This window comes from Homarus americanus, unplaced genomic scaffold (genome assembly GCF_018991925.1).
Source record: "Homarus americanus isolate GMGI-L3 unplaced genomic scaffold, GMGI_Hamer_2.0 scaffold1024, whole genome shotgun sequence".
Taxonomy (NCBI): domain Eukaryota; kingdom Metazoa; phylum Arthropoda; class Malacostraca; order Decapoda; family Nephropidae; genus Homarus; species Homarus americanus.
The window spans coordinates 10,405,629-10,423,128 of NW_024715228.1; the positions used below are offsets into that span (position 1 = coordinate 10,405,629).

Sequence of the window (17,500 nt, forward strand, 5' to 3'; positions counted from 1 at the left end):
TGAACCAGCACAAGAACACTTAAATCTACTAAACAAAATGAATTGTCCGGACCCGTGGAAGGATAGCGTCTGTGACTGATGAATGAGACACACTGTAAAATTTAGACACTTATATTCCTCCAACACTACAAACACAATCAAATAATGGTACACCAATAGCACTTCTTAACTTGAACTTAAAACACTACTCTGGGGAATAAAAGTTATACGATATAGAAAATATTAGAAACTCAGGCAAATAATAAATTTGAAGTATTAAGAAATGTTGCTTGCACACATGAACAGGCCTTTCAAGCTTTCAACAAAATTATATCACCCCAACAGATGCAATAATTACTTAACCTAACTTAACCACTACTCTGGGGGAACAAAGGTTATACCTGAGATCGGAATTATAAAGAAAAATTAGATGCATTAAAGGAATTAAATCACAGTTTCACTCTGGTTCCACTTAGTGACACAACATTAAAAAAACAATACTATCAAAATCATTTAGAACTATTACTACACACGCCAAGATAATATCAGGAACTGAAAATGGTACTAACTACACACAAAAATATTGTCACTATTATTATGGGTTACTGGGTCCACTAATACCCGTGAACCATGCTCCACCCAACTCAACATACACCGTAATAAGGAGATAAAATGTTTTCTAGGTATCCCTAGACCCTGGTCTCAGTGTATGACCATTAATTCTGATTCAGATAGTCTGCACTCTCAGTGCATCCATAGGCGGGAAGAGGAACCACAGGAGACTATGGCCAGTAGGTAATACTTATCTGACCTGAGGACACGGGTGTGGTGTTGTGCACCCACGTGGTAAGAACTGATCACCCAATGCTGATGCTGGCCCGTGACGTTTTAGTTGTCGGGAGCACCGCTCACCAAGAGATCCTTGCTCCCCGCTAACCAGTGACACGCCTGCACTGATTGTTCCACTGCATAATCGCCAATCATCAACAGCAGTCTCAAACGGCAGCCACCCCAGTCAATTTCTGAGGTCAATTGCCCTGACGAAATCCCAGTTTTGTGTGTGTGGCCCGCGGACTATTTCTGTGAAGGATGCGAGGGACGTCTTTGCTGACCAATGCCAGCGTCGTTCTGCTTCCACCCACCTCGGAACATTCAGATTGATATACTCATTCTCTCACTAATTAATCTCACAGCGACCAGTTCCACAACCTCTGCTATGTGAGGAGTCTTTCCTCAGACGACCTTGAAAACTCAGTATCGCCAATGGCGCTTGAAATTACACTGAAATTTCTGAATATATATATATATATATATATATATATATATATATATATATATATATATATATATATATATATATATATATATATATATATATAAGGAAAAAGAAAATACATGTTTCTTTCTTGTATATAAATTATTTATATATATATATATATATATATATATATATATATATATATATATATATATATATATATATATATATATATATATATATGTAATATTCAGAAATTTCAGAGTAATTTCAAATGCTCTGCCATGAGTGATACTGAGCGCTCAAGGTCATCTGAGGGGAGGGGAGCTGCTTGCCTGTGAAGTAGAGACTGTGAACTAGGCCTATATGATATTATTAATGTGATTTACCGAATTAATAATGATGCGATTCATATTAAGGGATTTTATTGAATTTGAAATTATTATAGATCGTTTAGCAGTCTGAATAATGTTACGCCGTGGTCCCAAGGAGTTATTAGTTAGGCGTGTAAATATATCAGAGGGGACCGCTTAGCGCCTTTGGGACGCGACGCTGCAGGCCATCCCGAGAGCATTCATAAGACAAGACGTTCATTCATCGTAGCAATTAGTCACGCGGGCTTAGCCACCGCAACGCTATTGCAGTATAACAAGTAAGTCTCATTCGATCTCTCAGACAGGGTTGGATAGGGCAGTGATAAAGTAAACTAGAGCTAACAGTGAGTTCATTTCAGGTTTCTGCCAGAACCCACTTGATTGGAGTTGACCGGAGTTGATTGGAGTTGACCGGAGTTGATGCGTAGAGATTGACTGCCGCTTGAGACTGCCGTTGATGATTGAGGGTGGCGATTGTCGCCATTGACCGACCAGTGTAGGCCTGTCACTGTTTAGCGGGTAGAGGAAGGATCTTGAGTGAACGAAAGTGCCCATAACCAACACGACACGACGCATCAGCAGGGTGATCAGTTTCTTACCTCGTGCACAACCCCATATGTCCCGAGCAGCTAGTGAAACCCTCTTGCTAACGGAAGCCAAAGTTTCTCTCAACTGCACAAGGTCTGATTGGCTCACTCTTCTTGCCCATGACCACTGGGAGTACACTGAGGCTATCTGAGTATATTAATGGTCACACTGAGACCGTGGAGTCTAGGACTCTAGGAGATACCTAGAGGAACATTTATCTTCCTTATCACGGTGTAGTACACCATTCCTCAGACTGATATCATCTTGACGGTAGTTTAATATTTCTTAAATAATTTTGATAGTAGTGTTTTTTTTGAATGTTTGTGCCATTAAGTGAACCAGAGGATACTGTATTTGATTTTTAATGCCCTTAATTCTTCATAATTCTGATCTCAGGTATAACCTGTTCCCAGAGCAGGTTAGGTTAGGGTTAGGAAGTGTACACCTGTTGGGGTGCTATAATTTTGTTGAGGATATTATTTGCTGAAAGCCCTGTACCTATTCATTGTAGAGTATTTAATTTCTTATCTTTTTTACCATTTCTCAGTGACTGATATTATTTTGTTGAAGACCCCATACCTATTCATTGTGTGAGTATTTAATTCTTATTTTAGTACCATTTCTAAGTGACTGATATTATTTTGTGAAAGCCCAAGGCCTGTTCATGTGTGCAAACAACATTTCTTAATACTTCAAATTTATTGTGCCTGTGTTTCTAGATAATTTTTATGTCATGTATAACTTTATTCCCCAGAGTAGTGTTTAAAGTTTGGTTAAGAGGTGCTATATTGGTGTACCATTATTTGATTGTGTTTTAGTGTTGAGGGAATATGTGTACTAAATTTTACAGTGTGTCTCATTCATCCAATCACAGACGCTTATCCTTCCACGGGTCACGGACAGTTCATTTTGTGTAGTAGATTTAAGTGTTCTTGTGCTGTTCGATTTTTTCTTGTAAGGGCTTTCCACTGCCTTTACCATCTATTAAATTTTAATAAACCCCAAGTCAAGTGAGAAATTAAAGTCCAGTAAATTCGACTGGTATATATATATATATATATATATATATATATATATATATATATATATATATATATATATATATATATATATATATATATATATATATATATATATATGTATGTATATATATGTATATATATTCAGAAATTTTGTGATATTTAGAGACGTTAAACGAAAATGACCGATCAGCTGAAACACCACGCCTCATGGCAAATCAATAAGCCTGCAATCCCCAAGAGAGCTGAAGCATTTTGAACTAGGCTCATTAAATTAAACGACTTTTATCGAATTAATGTAGAGAAGATTCATGAAGTTAAGGGTATTATTAAATTTAAAGTAATTGTAAATCGTTTCAGTCTAAATATGTTATGTGTGTCCCAAAAGAAACTATTAGTTATGCAAAAGATGACGCCACTAGGCTGGGCGGCCGCTTGAGACGAGGAGGGCGGCAGTTCAGTAAGCGCTGGCGTAGGGAAAGCAGACGTCCGTGCGCACGTCTCTGGCGAAAACGACCACTTGGCCTCGTCCCTTTGAGTAGCACGCCTCCATCAGTGTTGCAAGTAAGTTTATTCGATCTCCATTATGGTTTAGATAGGGCGAAAGAAGTTAACAATAGCTAACAGGAGTGTTCTCTTATACTGCCAGATTCTGGGCCATAATTCTAGGGGAATAACTTAACTATAGTCTTAATTTAAAGGTTGCTGCCACCAGACCCTCTGGGCAGTATGTAGCCTGTTAGGTAGCGTGATATGAACTAGGCATTGGGTTGGTTTTCATTGACCAAATCGATAAGGGAAAGAAGGATGAAACAATAACATGTCTTAACTAATTTATTCCTTCTAAACATATTGCATTCCATCAAATACAAGAAGCGTTGGCCTTCCTCAGAAGAACAACTGTGATTCTAGTTACACTGCTCACCAATAGACGTCTTACATTAATTGCATGTCATCCATATACTTGTTGCTCATAGACTAATCAGTGACCTCCTTACCTCGGTCATCCCTTTCCACCATATACTCCAACACATCAGACTGCTCCACCTGTTTTGAATATAGTAACTTAGGTTATTATACATTATAGCACCATCTCACCACCTTGTAACATCATCTCCACACCCCGGTTATACTCTACACCCAAGTATGGACCTTGTGATTGAAAATACACAGGCACTCGTTCCAGCACACCGTCCCCGGTGGGTAGAGACGAGGGCTTCAACAAGAGACATACCAGTACTGTTTCTACGTCTGGTATTATAGGTCGCTCCCAAGTGACGACTGCGAGTTTCTCACATTCCATTTATGTATTCCTACTATGTGTGGGTGGTATGCTGAATCCACAGGTTCACAGGAGTTGTATATTGGAGAAGTATCTCACATGGTGAGGCTCACGGAGGTAATGGCCACCGTTCTGGTGAGTTTAGAGCGCGCAGGGGACCTGTGTTAGTGAAGGAGCAGGCAACGATCGTGAATAATGCCTATAGGCTCGTTATCACACACTAACACATTACTATTTCTAATTTTTATACATCAGGCAAGGTTTAATCTGTAATAACTGCAATATAAGTCTTGGTTTTTAGGGCGAATACAGCCCGATGAAGTTCACTGACCTGTGTTGGTGAAGGAGCAGGCACGACTGAAGGCCGATGTCTCTACGCTCTTCACCGATTAGAATTACAGTTTCCAATCTTTAATTTTCAATTTGATTTCTTATGGTTCTACATGAACACTTTCCTGTTTATTGTAACCTTGTGCCTAATAAATACATATTTTAATCCTAACTTACATACAGAATACGGCTCATGTTTGACAGTTCCTGGAATTAATTGGGCCATATTATCAACTCAAACCTGTGTAGTCCGGACAAAGGACGCTACCCGGAAACGAAAAGACGAATGTTCTAGCGTGGTATATCCACTTCATTAAAACTGTAATTGGATCTCTCACACATTGCATTACTTGAACACAGACATAAGATTCTGATCACTTACATGTCGTGGGTATACGTCACCGAGGAGACGAGGTGTTAAGTTCACTCCGATGCATACAAGATATTTTCAAGTATAGTTTCTGGATCACTTCCAACACCTCTACATAGTTATGATACATTTATTTTTTTTGTACAGATCATCTTGTTTCATTTATTTCATATGATATCTTCGTAAGTTAGTTTGCTAAAACACATTCAGATGTAAATAGTAGACCTTCAAACACAATCTACACTTAGCCCGGATAGCACTAGCCTGGATCAATTGGACTTTCCCAACCATTTATATACCCTGAGTTCTCCTTATCGCTATGGAGTACATTGCTACTTAATATTATATAACCGTACCTGGATGCAATTCAACAAATGATTCTAGTATATACATATATATATATATATATATATATATATATATATATATATATATATATATATATATATATATATATATATATATGGCACTGTGTCGGCACTGTGTGACCCCTGCCTCCCTGTACAGTACATGTTTAACCAGGGAGGGGTCATCACTTATACTAGCATTAGAGTGATCTATGTGTCTGTCAGGTGCAGGTAAATTTACCTCTTACATTAAGTCGTCAATCCTCCACTAGTCAGCCGGTTTCCGAATTTGTCAACATATCAAAAAGGAAAGCAACAAGTGAGTTGGACGTTGGGCGGGTCGGGTCGTGTTGCCTCTCTGTAACAAATGAAATTGTTCAGGCTTTCGTTTGTTGAGGCAGCGGATTTGGACAGTGATTACATAAGATCATCAAGATCGTTCTTAGTGATGTGAAATTATAAGTGTTGGGATTTTTTAATGCTAAGTGAGATTGTATTGCACTAGAAACTAAGTTTCACCGAGTTGGGTACAGCCGGGTCAAGAGGCCTATAACTTCTAAATCACTTTTCCCGCCGCGATGACAGAGCTTTTAATATATTTTTTACAGAGTTATGGTCTACTAGCTTTGGTAAAGGCCAACATGGAATGTATGGTTCTGTAATATTAGGTAAGTCAGTTCTGTAATTGTCATCAGTGACCGCAGAAGATGTTATAAATGAAATTAAAGTGAATACCTACTACTAACTAGCAAGGCTGTTGGGCACCACTGTAAGCAGAGACCAAGTCGTGTTATGGGCGCCACAGAGACTTTCGTTTTTTTTGTTTGTGTGGTTGGATGAAACTGTGTCCATAATGCATTCAGGGAGATGAGTTTGTAGCAGTGATAGTTCGAGTGAGATGTCATTGCCCGCAGAAGGGTTTGTAAATAACTTAAAGTTGAGATGTTACTGACTGTGAGACTAGCTGGAGGGAATTTTACTGCTGCTGCTGAAACTGGTTGTGCCACAGGACTTTAAATTTATTTTGTTTGTGTGCTTTCTCGTGGACTGAAACTGTGCCTACAATGCACCATTCACAGGGAGATGATGTACTGTACGGTGATAGCACAAAAGAGATATAGTCGTCGATGAGAACAGGAAAAGGAAGTATAAGGAAATACTGGTTGAAAAAAAAATCAACTAAAATCATTAATCTTGGCTATCCTTAAAGCATTCTATACCAGCCCCAAAGAAAGTTTTTTTTTATTTTTCTGTGTTTCTAAAGGACTGAGTGGATTGTATATAATCCGTTGATAGCAAAATGCAGTGTACGCAGAGATGCTTTATAAATGCCGTTAAACGCTGAAGTGGAAGAGAAGCAAGGAGAAACTCTAAAGCAATAGGGCAGGTTTTAAGAAGCCAGAGTAGGGCAGCTAGTACTGTTCTTTTTTCCTCTTTATTTTTAAATATTGATCTATTCACAGTATGCACCCCAACAACAACAACAACCATGAGTATGATATATGATTTGCAGGGGGACGTCAGGTATGGAGGGTACAGGCCTGGCCCTTACAGTGTTTATTATGTTTTGCAAACTGTCATAGCATAGAAAGGCTGTTGCTGTTATTGCCTTGGCTTGTAGTCAAGGTTAAATAAAGACAACGACTGCAAGCCGCTGGGAACAGTTTTCCTAAGGACGTAAATAAATGAAACTAGAGGCCTTGCTGGTTATGAAACTAGAACAAGTTAGGAAAGATCTTTCGAACTGAGGAAGTAATAGCGAATGAAGTTGGTTGCTAAGAGGTTATACTGACATAGGGCGAGGAGACCCCGGGGAGGGGCGGGAAGTGTGGAGGATCAGAACAGGTTCACAGCAGCTAGGGACTCTGGGCTTATGTGAAAATGAAAAGTGGTACTGTTAGGGAGAGGAACAACTGGGAACGTCTCCAGCGCAGGAACAATGTAATAGTTTTGGAGTCCCTACTTTGGAGCCTGGCGGAGGAACCGGAGTATGTTAACACAATAAGTGCAGTTCACAAAATATTTATTACAGAGAGGTTCTGAAGATGCCATCAACCCCTCAGGATGTGAGGAGGCTGGACAAAAGCAGAGACAACCTGCCCCTGGATCACTAGATGGAATCTGGGAGAGAAATGGGAGGTTATTCAGCGAACCAAAACTTAGCAAACGCCGGGAAAATCTCCGGGTGTATTTCATTCATCCAAGATCACTTTTGGTAATATTACAGAACCTTCAGAAGCTCCTGCAGGTTTGAAGAGAAGCAGAGGAGGGGAGGGAGAAGGCGGGGTTGGGTGCACTCAGGTTTAACTCAGGAGGTTAACAGGTGTGCAGTTTTGGGATGTTGGTTCACACTCAGGATGAGTTGGAAAAGAAACTCCTGTCTGCTCTCTATAACTACATGTTGTGACCCCGGATACCTGAAATGGCTTGGTGCTGGGAAGAGCATGTGGATTCTTATGATGTAGAAACTGGTTGAGGCTGAGGGTGCTCAGAGGAGAGGACTTAACATGGAATTCGCCCGCATGCTCATAAAGCGGGAGCACGAGTTCCTCAGCGAAACAGGCGGAGGAGGAGGACGATGTTGCTGGCTGGACGGTAGCAGGTGAAAGAGCGGATGCGGAGTCCAGGTCTTGCATCAGACTTGGTAGCTTAAGTAGATTGACCCCCGCTCCGTGGGCGGCGCACGTTTGACCCTGGGCAGGCGTTGCACAATGGAATTCGCGGGGGTCGGCTATACGAACAAACAGCGTTTGGTGGAAATCCACTACAATTAAAACAAGTCATTGCCCGACGCAGGGCCGGGGACAGCAGCGCACTCACCTCTATCTCCCGCCCGGAGGGCGGCAGCTCCGCGGGAGGAGGCGAGCGCTTTCCTGAAACAATGACCTCCTGCAAACCACACTCGCCAAATGCAATTATTATGCGGCTTCTGAGAATGCCAGGGGGGTTACTACCTAAGAACAAGAGACGTTACTTTCCGGGAACAAATTCGGCTGAATGTTATGTACGCATAATACCGAGCTGCGTTCGCTTGGTAAAGAGAGAGCGGGTTTGGAAACACTACGAAGGTACACGGCCTATATTGTGAGTCGGGTTCAATGTGCTGGATATGACTCGCTGAACCGCTATAAGATGCGCAAGAGGTGTGGTTATCTATGCTACGCAAGACCTTGGAGCTAGCCAGGCGGTACAGAGGATGTTTTTGAAGGTCAGTGATTTTAAGGTCAGCTAAAGGGAAGGACTTACTTATTGTCAGGTGTATCTGAATACACCCGAGCTAAATCAAGAACAAGAAGCTTTAATAGACAATGTATGTATATCCTTGAAACTACCTCCTTATCATAAGGGGACTTATATATGGCAACATCGACTCGAAACAGGTTTCACCCAAGTGACAGATAACCCTGCTACTCTTTTAGCCCAGAGACTCTGAGAGATAATTTTCTGTTCAACAAGTTAGGGAGACCCGACACACACAGAGGGGTAGGCACCCAACCACTAGCCTCATCATGACAAATAGGAGGGTATGGTGAAACAAACTGGAACACGTTGCCCCAGTTGGCATCAGTCGCAAATAGTGTTGTCATTCAGGATTTAACTTTGTTATTACCTAGTTCAAGATAAGATATATTAAAGTGCAAATATTACAGGAAAGAATTACAACAGGATGAGGGAGAAGAGATGAGGGGTATCCATGGCCCTGACACATTAAAACGCACAGAACACGGTTTTGCTGGACACCATCGCGCTAGTAAAAGTGACCCATTTGGTCAGAAAAATACATACCGAGACTAACCCAGTGCCATACCAGGAATGGGGATCCCTACACATAAGCCATGTGGCGTCTCGACCATAGTTAAAGAAACCCATAAATTTAAGACGTGGGTTAGATTGATGAAGAGCACGAGGACGGAGGACAACATGCCCAAGAGCCAGAAACTAAACAAGATAAGATATTATAAGGCTGAAAAGATTTCAGAGGCTGATTATAGCAGATCCAGAAGTCGGCCAAAAGGCGTTTTCTATATACAAAGAATCGAAATGCGTAGTATGGCCGCTCAGACTGAAGCTTGAAGATGTTAAGATTACGCAGATTACAATAGGACGGCAGGTGATGAACAGCTTCTTCGCAGTGTCCTATAGGATGCGGTCTTCCTGCGTTGAGGGACAGACGAGACAACACAGCACTGAAGCCAGTATTTGCCTCACAGAAATTATTGAAATAAACTTCAATAAAACTAAGGTCCGCAAGAGTCCAGTCCACAACATAAGGTGCATCTAAGTGCTAAAAGTTAGGCAGCAGGGTTTGCCAGGCCCATAAGATCCTGTTTGTAAATGCCTGGATGAACGAAAGGTCTGATGGGCCATTATGGCTTATGAGGTCCTATGCTAGAAGAGGGCGATCGATACTCCGAACAACTATAGAACAGTTAAGCCTGACCAGCATAATAAAGTACTTAGAGGGTATTATGAGATACCGCGATGGAACATCTACTACAAAACAACCTTTGCCAAAGGGATTGCCAACACGAGTTTTTACGCCGCCGGGGCTCCTGCCAGCACAATTTACTTCAGGTATTTAGGATATTTTGGACCCATATTCTGGAACAGGGAATTGAAGTAATATTGACAATATTTACACCTGGAATTTTGCCAGGCACTCCTTATTGTACCCAACGAAAAAAAAAAGCTGAAAATAAACCAGAGGTACAGGAATTGGGGAAATGTCACAAGTATGGATAGAAGACTTTCATGACTACAAACGGTGTGGTGATTAATGGCACGAAATCATCATCGTACCACCTGTCACAAGCGAGGTGCCACTGGGTGCCAGTGGAACGATTGTTGTTTGTTTGTTTCATAAATGACGTACTGGTGTGTGTACATTCCCTCCGCACAAATGTTTGCTGGTAGGCGTGGTAAGATTATTTCCAGGAAATCAAGAACCAACGGACAGCGAAGAGCTGCAAGAAGGACCTGCAGCGTCTCCAGGGATATTAGAAATATTTACTGAGATTCAATGTCCACGAAGTGTGAAGGATTACACTAGTGCGTACCAAAGGGTAGAGGCATACATCGCGCCACGGCGGATGAAGAAGTGTACTATTTGAGACTGAATGTGAGGACCTGGAAGTGTATGTTGGCAAATGAGCTGAAGTTCTCAAGGCTGTGCAGAAGAAGGTAAATCAACAAATATATTAGGTCCTATTAGATTTGTTCAGATATGTTGGTCCGTCATAACGGTGTGGGTGATTGCTTCCCCATCTGAATTACTGTCACCCCGTCACAGTCCTCGAGATATATTGGGACTTATCAGTTGGTTACGAAATATTCAAGGAAGGCGCAGACTGGTGCCTACACTTCAGGCACCTCAGCTACCCTGAGAGATTGGAGCACCGAACTTTGCACAACATAACACAGACGGAGGGCGTGAGCGCTGGGTAAAGATTAATATAAGCATCAGGGGCACTATTCAGTGTCGCTGCGCCGACTGGCGGCAACTCACTTCCCCTCAAAGGTCACAGCTCAAGATTGAAGCTGCAAGTCCAAGAAACTTCCTTTGAGGCAAACTTTTCAGGTGTAGGTTGTGAACTCAGGACAGTTACCTTTCAGAAAGTGTTAATGACGGCAAGTGGCAGAATAACAAGAGAAGACTTGACCAACACTGGAGCAGGTTCAGGTACATTCAGAAGCCGGTGCATGCCCAGTACTTGCCAACAGTGCGTAACAGAGACGTGACCGATCGCCCAAGCGGCTATCGAGCCGATATTTTGGTGAAGAGGATAAAAGAAAAGGAAAAGTAATCAGAGACGTGACCGATCGCCCAAGTGGCTAACGAGCCGGTCAGTAGTGAAGAGGATAAAAATTAAAAGTTGAGAGGAGGCTGTAAAAGTGAGGTGACAGAAGTTATGATTTAAATGACACAAAGATTATAGGAGGGGTTAGGGTGGTAGTGAAGGTAGGTATTCACAGGTGCTGCCTCCACCTCCCTACACTTACCTCCACTGACATCATTTAGAGCAGTGGGTTCCAACTTTTTCACATTATGCCTCCCTTTTGCTTTTTACCAAACCTTCATGCCTCCCCTGTTTTTTAATTAAATTTAATCAAGTATTCATAATACTTTCAGGATCAACTAACTCGTAATTATTTATCTATGTATCTCGTGCATGTGGGGAAGGTTGAAATATACAGTACTAAGAAAAACAATTATTGTTGCACAATTTTATTGAAAATTTCTTGATAAAGAAAAAAATGTCAATACTGTACATGTTTTTCAAATGGCTAATCTCCCCTCCCATACCAACCTCGCACCAACCAGTTTGTGAACCGCAGATTTAGACAGATACAAGTGAGCTATGAGTGCATACATACCGTACAATAAATTTGAATGTTTTAATATGTTAATTTAACTGTTCCCATAATATATTTAGTACTGCACTTTTACAATACTTTATTGTATAATTGAATATTTGAGGATAGTACAGTAACTCATCATGTGTCCTCAGCTTAAGTCCAGCGACGTGGTGTTAATGACAGCACCCAAGTCCGGTACGACGTGGATGCAAGAAATCCTCTGGACGATGTTGCATAACCCAGACTTGATCCACCCTGACGCTCACAAGAGTTTGTTGATTCGATCACCACAAATTGAGTAAGGCTGTTACTGTTTCTTTAGTTTTAATACTACCTGAGTCATAAGGTACTGTACTGTTTGTTAGGAATTTTTTCAAGCAATGAGGAGAATATGTTGGACAATTTGAAACATATATTTCCTATGGAACACAAGCTATTACGTAACATGTTCCTTCAGATTTAACTGCTACTTAGTAAATCCTATAACAAGAGTAGGGCAAAGTTAATATATTACAATAGTGATTACCATGAAATAAAAGAGGAAATATAGAACATCGACTGGTCTGACTTGTTGGGTATAAAGAATGTGAACAGAGTTCCATCTCTCATACAGTAATTTCTTAATTATTGATAGCCTATTGTAATTACTAACCTTCAAGCGAGGTCAAGTCAAACCCAAAGGCGTTTTACCGCTATGCAAAGTCAAAATTGAAAACGCGAGTAGGAGTATTAGTCCTGAGGCTTGAAGATGGCAGTGACGCATATTCTGACCAGGATAAAGCTGAGGCATTGCACAGCTTCTTTTCCTCGGGGTTCACAAGAGAGGATGCGATTAACCTTCCTGCGTTTGGGGACAGACAGTTCGACACAGCACTATGAGGGCTGCTACTGCCACCATTTATGAGGGCTTGAACTCCCACCATTTATGAGGGCCTCTGTGTGCCAGTAACAATTCCTTTTACTCTTATATTTATCACCATTGGTAGCGTGACGATAGGAGGCTCGTGGGTAGGTGTAATGATAGTATCAAGCAATAGGGAAGAAATAACGGTAAATACTGTAGGTAAATAATAGACACAATTATACAAATACAAAGTTTATTTAAACATGAATATGAAATTAGAAGAAAGAATTGGTTTGTACTAACAGACGAACTCTAGTACTAGGCCCTCAGGCTCAACATACTCACACCATTACTGGGTGGACATATAACACTTCCAACCCTACTGGGTGGACATACTCAAGAACACAACTATTATGGTCACTTAGCACCATAAATACTAGGGCAACTGCCACTACAACACTCAGTCGTCAGGTGTGTTACTCAAGCAACAGCCATGGGGTCCAGCCACCATGGAGTACTATCCGACGAACTCTGGAGATCCCAGTGGATTAATTCCACCACACAAATAGCCCTACTGAGTTAGACACTCATCCACCAATGATGGGGGCTGGTAGTGGTGTGTGGCTTGGTGATCCGGCGTCACCTCGTGGACCGAGCGTTAGGGCTAGACGAGCCAGCTATGGGGGCTATAGGTAGTCTGAAGTGTCTGACGGCCGGGTCTCACGAAGGTAACAGATCCTACTTGACCTCGGACATCTCCCCAGACATTGTGGATACAACATCCACCCTACAGACACGGCCTAGGCTGCGTTAGGGACCTGTATGGATGAAGGGACGGGCACTTACTAACGGGTGACAACAACATCATGTTTCAGGGGACGTTAAAGACGTAAATATGACTTCACTCAGAGCATATCAACTACGTTACTGTAACGCTTGCACAAGCAACTATTAATTGGGTCAAATCACTTAAAGAAGAGCGAATTACAACACAGAGTGGAATGGCATACCTGTATGGATGAAGGGACGGGCACTTACTAACGGTTAAAATGCCCGCGGCGCCCTCACTCAAACTAGGCCAGGGAGTCCAGCTACTCCTATTCCGATGAATTAATTCACGGTACACTCTGACGTTGAAATTGAGACTATGAACTCATTTTCATTCTCTACTATTATCTTCACTAACAATGCTCTGACTCAGCTATCGAAAGCAAAATTAAATTGATTACAAAGGAATGGATGGCAACAGGTCCCAGCATACAGCGTCTGTTCCAATAGACAAAGGCGGGGGAAACAGAGAAAACGGGGGACGTTTCCACTGGGGGACTCGGAAGGTTTTGTGGACGTTTGAGCGTAATATGATTCCTTAAGGTTTTCAGGTTAGCTCTTATCATGACCATTACAGCACTGACCCACATTGTGCTCACAGAAGAGGGTATTAGAAATAAACTGTCAAAGCTAAAGGTCCATAAGAGTCCCGGCCCTGACATGGTGCATCCTTGAGTGCTAAAAGAGTTGAGCAACGAGTTTGCTGAGCCCCTTAAGATCCTGTTTTGTAAATGCCTGGGTGAACGAAAGGTCCCCAGTGAATGGAAAGTGGCTTATGTGAGTCCTATCTTTAAGAAGGGCGATCGTCACTCCACGAACAACTATAGACCGTTGAGCCTGACCAGCATAATATGTAAAGTACTTGAGAGTATTATCAGAGATACCGTGATGGAACATCTACTACAAAACAACCTTGTAAAGGATTGACTACACGGTTTTATGCCGAGGCGCTCCTGCTTAACACAATTGCTCAAGGTATTGGATATTTGGACCCATATTCTGGAACGGGGTGGTAATATCGACAATATTTACCTAGATTTTGCCAAGGCTTTCGACAGTGTACCCCATGAAAGGCTGAAAATCAAACTGGAAGGGTACGGAATTCGGGTAAATGTCCTATGTGGATGGAAGACTTTCTACATGACCGCAAGGAGTGTGTGGTGATTAATGGCACGAAATCGTCATCTGCACCTGTCACAAGTGGGCTGCCACAGGGCAGTGTATTGGGCCCGCAGTTGTTTGTTTGTTTCATAAATGACGTGCTTGAAGTTGTACACTGCTCCATGCAAATGTTTGCCGATGACGCCAAGTTATTTCGGGAAATTAAGAACCAAGCGGACTGTGAAGAGATGCAGAAGGACCTCTGTGGGCTCCAGGAATGGTCGAAGAAATGGCTGCTGAGATTCAATGTCACGAAGTGTAAGAGGATGCACATGGTGCGTACCAAGGGTAAGGAGGCGTATCATATGTCCCAACGGGATGAAGGAACTGCACTAGTTGAGACTGAATGTGAGAAGGACCGAGATGTGTATGTTGACAAAGAGTTGAAGATCTCGGGCCATTGCGAGAAGAAGGTAAACCAGGCAAATAAATTATCGGGTCTTAGAAGAAGGTCGTCCAGATATCTAGACGGTCCATCCCTCGTAGCGATCTTCATGAGTGAAGTGCTTCCCCATCTGGAGTACTGTCACCCCATCTGGTCCCCGAGATATGCTAGGGACTGTCAGTTGGTTCAAAATGTACAAAGGAGGGCGACCAGACTGGTGCCTGCGCTTCGGCACCTCAGCTACCCTGAGAGATTGGAGCGCCTGAACTTGCCTAGCTTATACAACAGACGGGCAAGGGGGGACCTAGTTGAGGTGTATAAGCATCTCAGGGGGCACTACACAGTTGAGTGTCCTTACTTGGAGCTGGCTGACGCTCGCCCCTCAAGAGGTCACAGCTCAAGATTGAAAAAGCTGCAAGTCCGGAAAACTGTGAGGGTAAACTTTTTCGGAGTGTGGGTTGTAAACTCTTGGAACAATCTACCAGAGAGTGTTGTGACCGCACCGAGTGTGAGCTCTTTCAAGACAAGACTTGACCAACACTGGAGCGGGTTCAGGTACATTCAGGAGTCGGTTCATGCCCAGTATTTGGTGAAGAGGATAAAAGAAAAGGAAAAGTAATCAGAGACGTGACCGATCGCCCGGGCGGCTAGTGAGCCGATCTTTTTGTGAAGAAGATAAATGAAAAGGAAAAGTAATCAGAGACGTGACTGATCGCCCAAGCGGCTAACGTGCTGATCAGTGGTGAAGAGGATAAAAGTAAAATTAAGCCACTAATAATGCTTTAAGTGGTAGTGCTTATTTATTGCTACATTCTTCCCCTCTTTCTCCTGTTTTGTTTGATGAACAAGCTATTAATATTACTGTTCCAAGGAGTCCTCAGACCTTTTGGAAATTTAAAAGAGGAAGGTCTAACAGGGGAACAGGATCAGCTGCTAGGTTCAGTATCAACTTAGAAGAAACTTTCGAGGAGGAAACAATTCAAGATGTAGTAGGGGTGGCTGTTCCTTTAGAAGTGGAAGGAGACCTTATTCTACTACTTCAGCGACCACTCCTTTCCAATGAAGCCAGACAGTTGGGTCGTCTCGGGGTTGGGAAAACAGGTGGACTTCTTCCATATGGGCGTACAAGACAATCAAACGGGGCCTCACATGGACTTGGTTGAGGTGCCCTCCGCTAGTGTTACCAAAAGGGGGTCATAATCAAACCCCCTTACTCACAGAATTTGTAATTCAACTGTTAAACAGAGGTGTGATAGAACTGTTGCAGTCAGAGAAGTGCTTCATGTCTTGCCTGTTCCCAGTCCCCAAAAAGGCAGCGACAAATTGAGGTGGATTTTACATCTTTCCATCCTGAACAAGTTCATTACCAAAAGAAGTTTCAAGATGCTCACTTACGATTATCTGAAGCATCTACTTCTGCCCAATGCTTTTATCTCAAAAGTGGATCTCGGAGATGCCTATTATCACGTTCCTGTTGCTCCCAGGTACAGAAAGTTTCTTATGTTCGCAGTGGGGGATGTAAGTTATCAATTCACAGTGATGTCATTCGGCCTGACACTTGCACCATAAGTGTTTACAAAACTGGCGAACATCCCCAAGGAGATCCTTGCGAAGGAGGGCATAAGAACTTTTGCTTATCTAGACGATTGGCTGATAGAGGGAAACTCTTTCGAAGACTGTCAAAGGGCGACCCAACGTACACTAGTACTATTTCAAAACCTAGGATTGAAGATAAACCAGGTCAAATCAAATCTCGTACCATGTCAGAAATTGGATTGGTTAGGTCTCCATTGGGACACCAATCAGCAGTCAGTCAGTCTACCAGAAGCAAAAGTAACAGATGTGATAAACCAAGTAGAAGCCAAGTTGCCAAGAGGCTTCTTGGCATGATTGGGAAAAACTACTGGGTCTGTTGAATTTTACAACCATAGTGGTTCCTTTGAGCAAGTTAAGGAAGAAGCAACTAACTCATCTGGGGGTCGAAGTTGCTTCATAGAAACAAAAATATTGCTTCTTCTCCCTATTCAGATCAAGAATCATCTGTCTTGGTGGACAAATTTGGATAATCTAATCGGTTCATCTCCCTGGGTTCTCCCTCAAACAGACTTGGTCGTTTGTACGGACGCATTTGAGATTGAATGGGGATACCGTTCCTGAAAAGCAGAGTTCCGTCAAGAGAAGTGGAGCAACTCCCTCTGGGACACACACATAAACATAAAAGAATTAGGAGTAGTCCTATTCTTTTTGTTGGCAAACCCAAATTTCAAAAACATGACATTTCTGTTTGCCATGGACAACAGAGCGGCAGTGTTTTGTCTCGATCATCAAGGCTCAACCAGATCTTGGCCCCTTCTCACACTGTCAAAAAAAAATAAAAA

General features: G+C 42.3%; 1 protein-coding gene across 1 annotated transcript in view; it reads left to right on the top strand.

The window, feature by feature from the left end:
• LOC121856847 (sulfotransferase 1A1-like) overlaps positions 1–17,500 on the top strand; it is a gene marked incomplete in the record, with an annotated part of 58,548 nt that overhangs the window by 1,180 nt on the left and 39,868 nt on the right. The window contains 1 exon segment of the mRNA XM_042352602.1: positions 12,057–12,202. Coding sequence (XP_042208536.1) covers positions 12,057–12,202 — 146 coding nt within the window.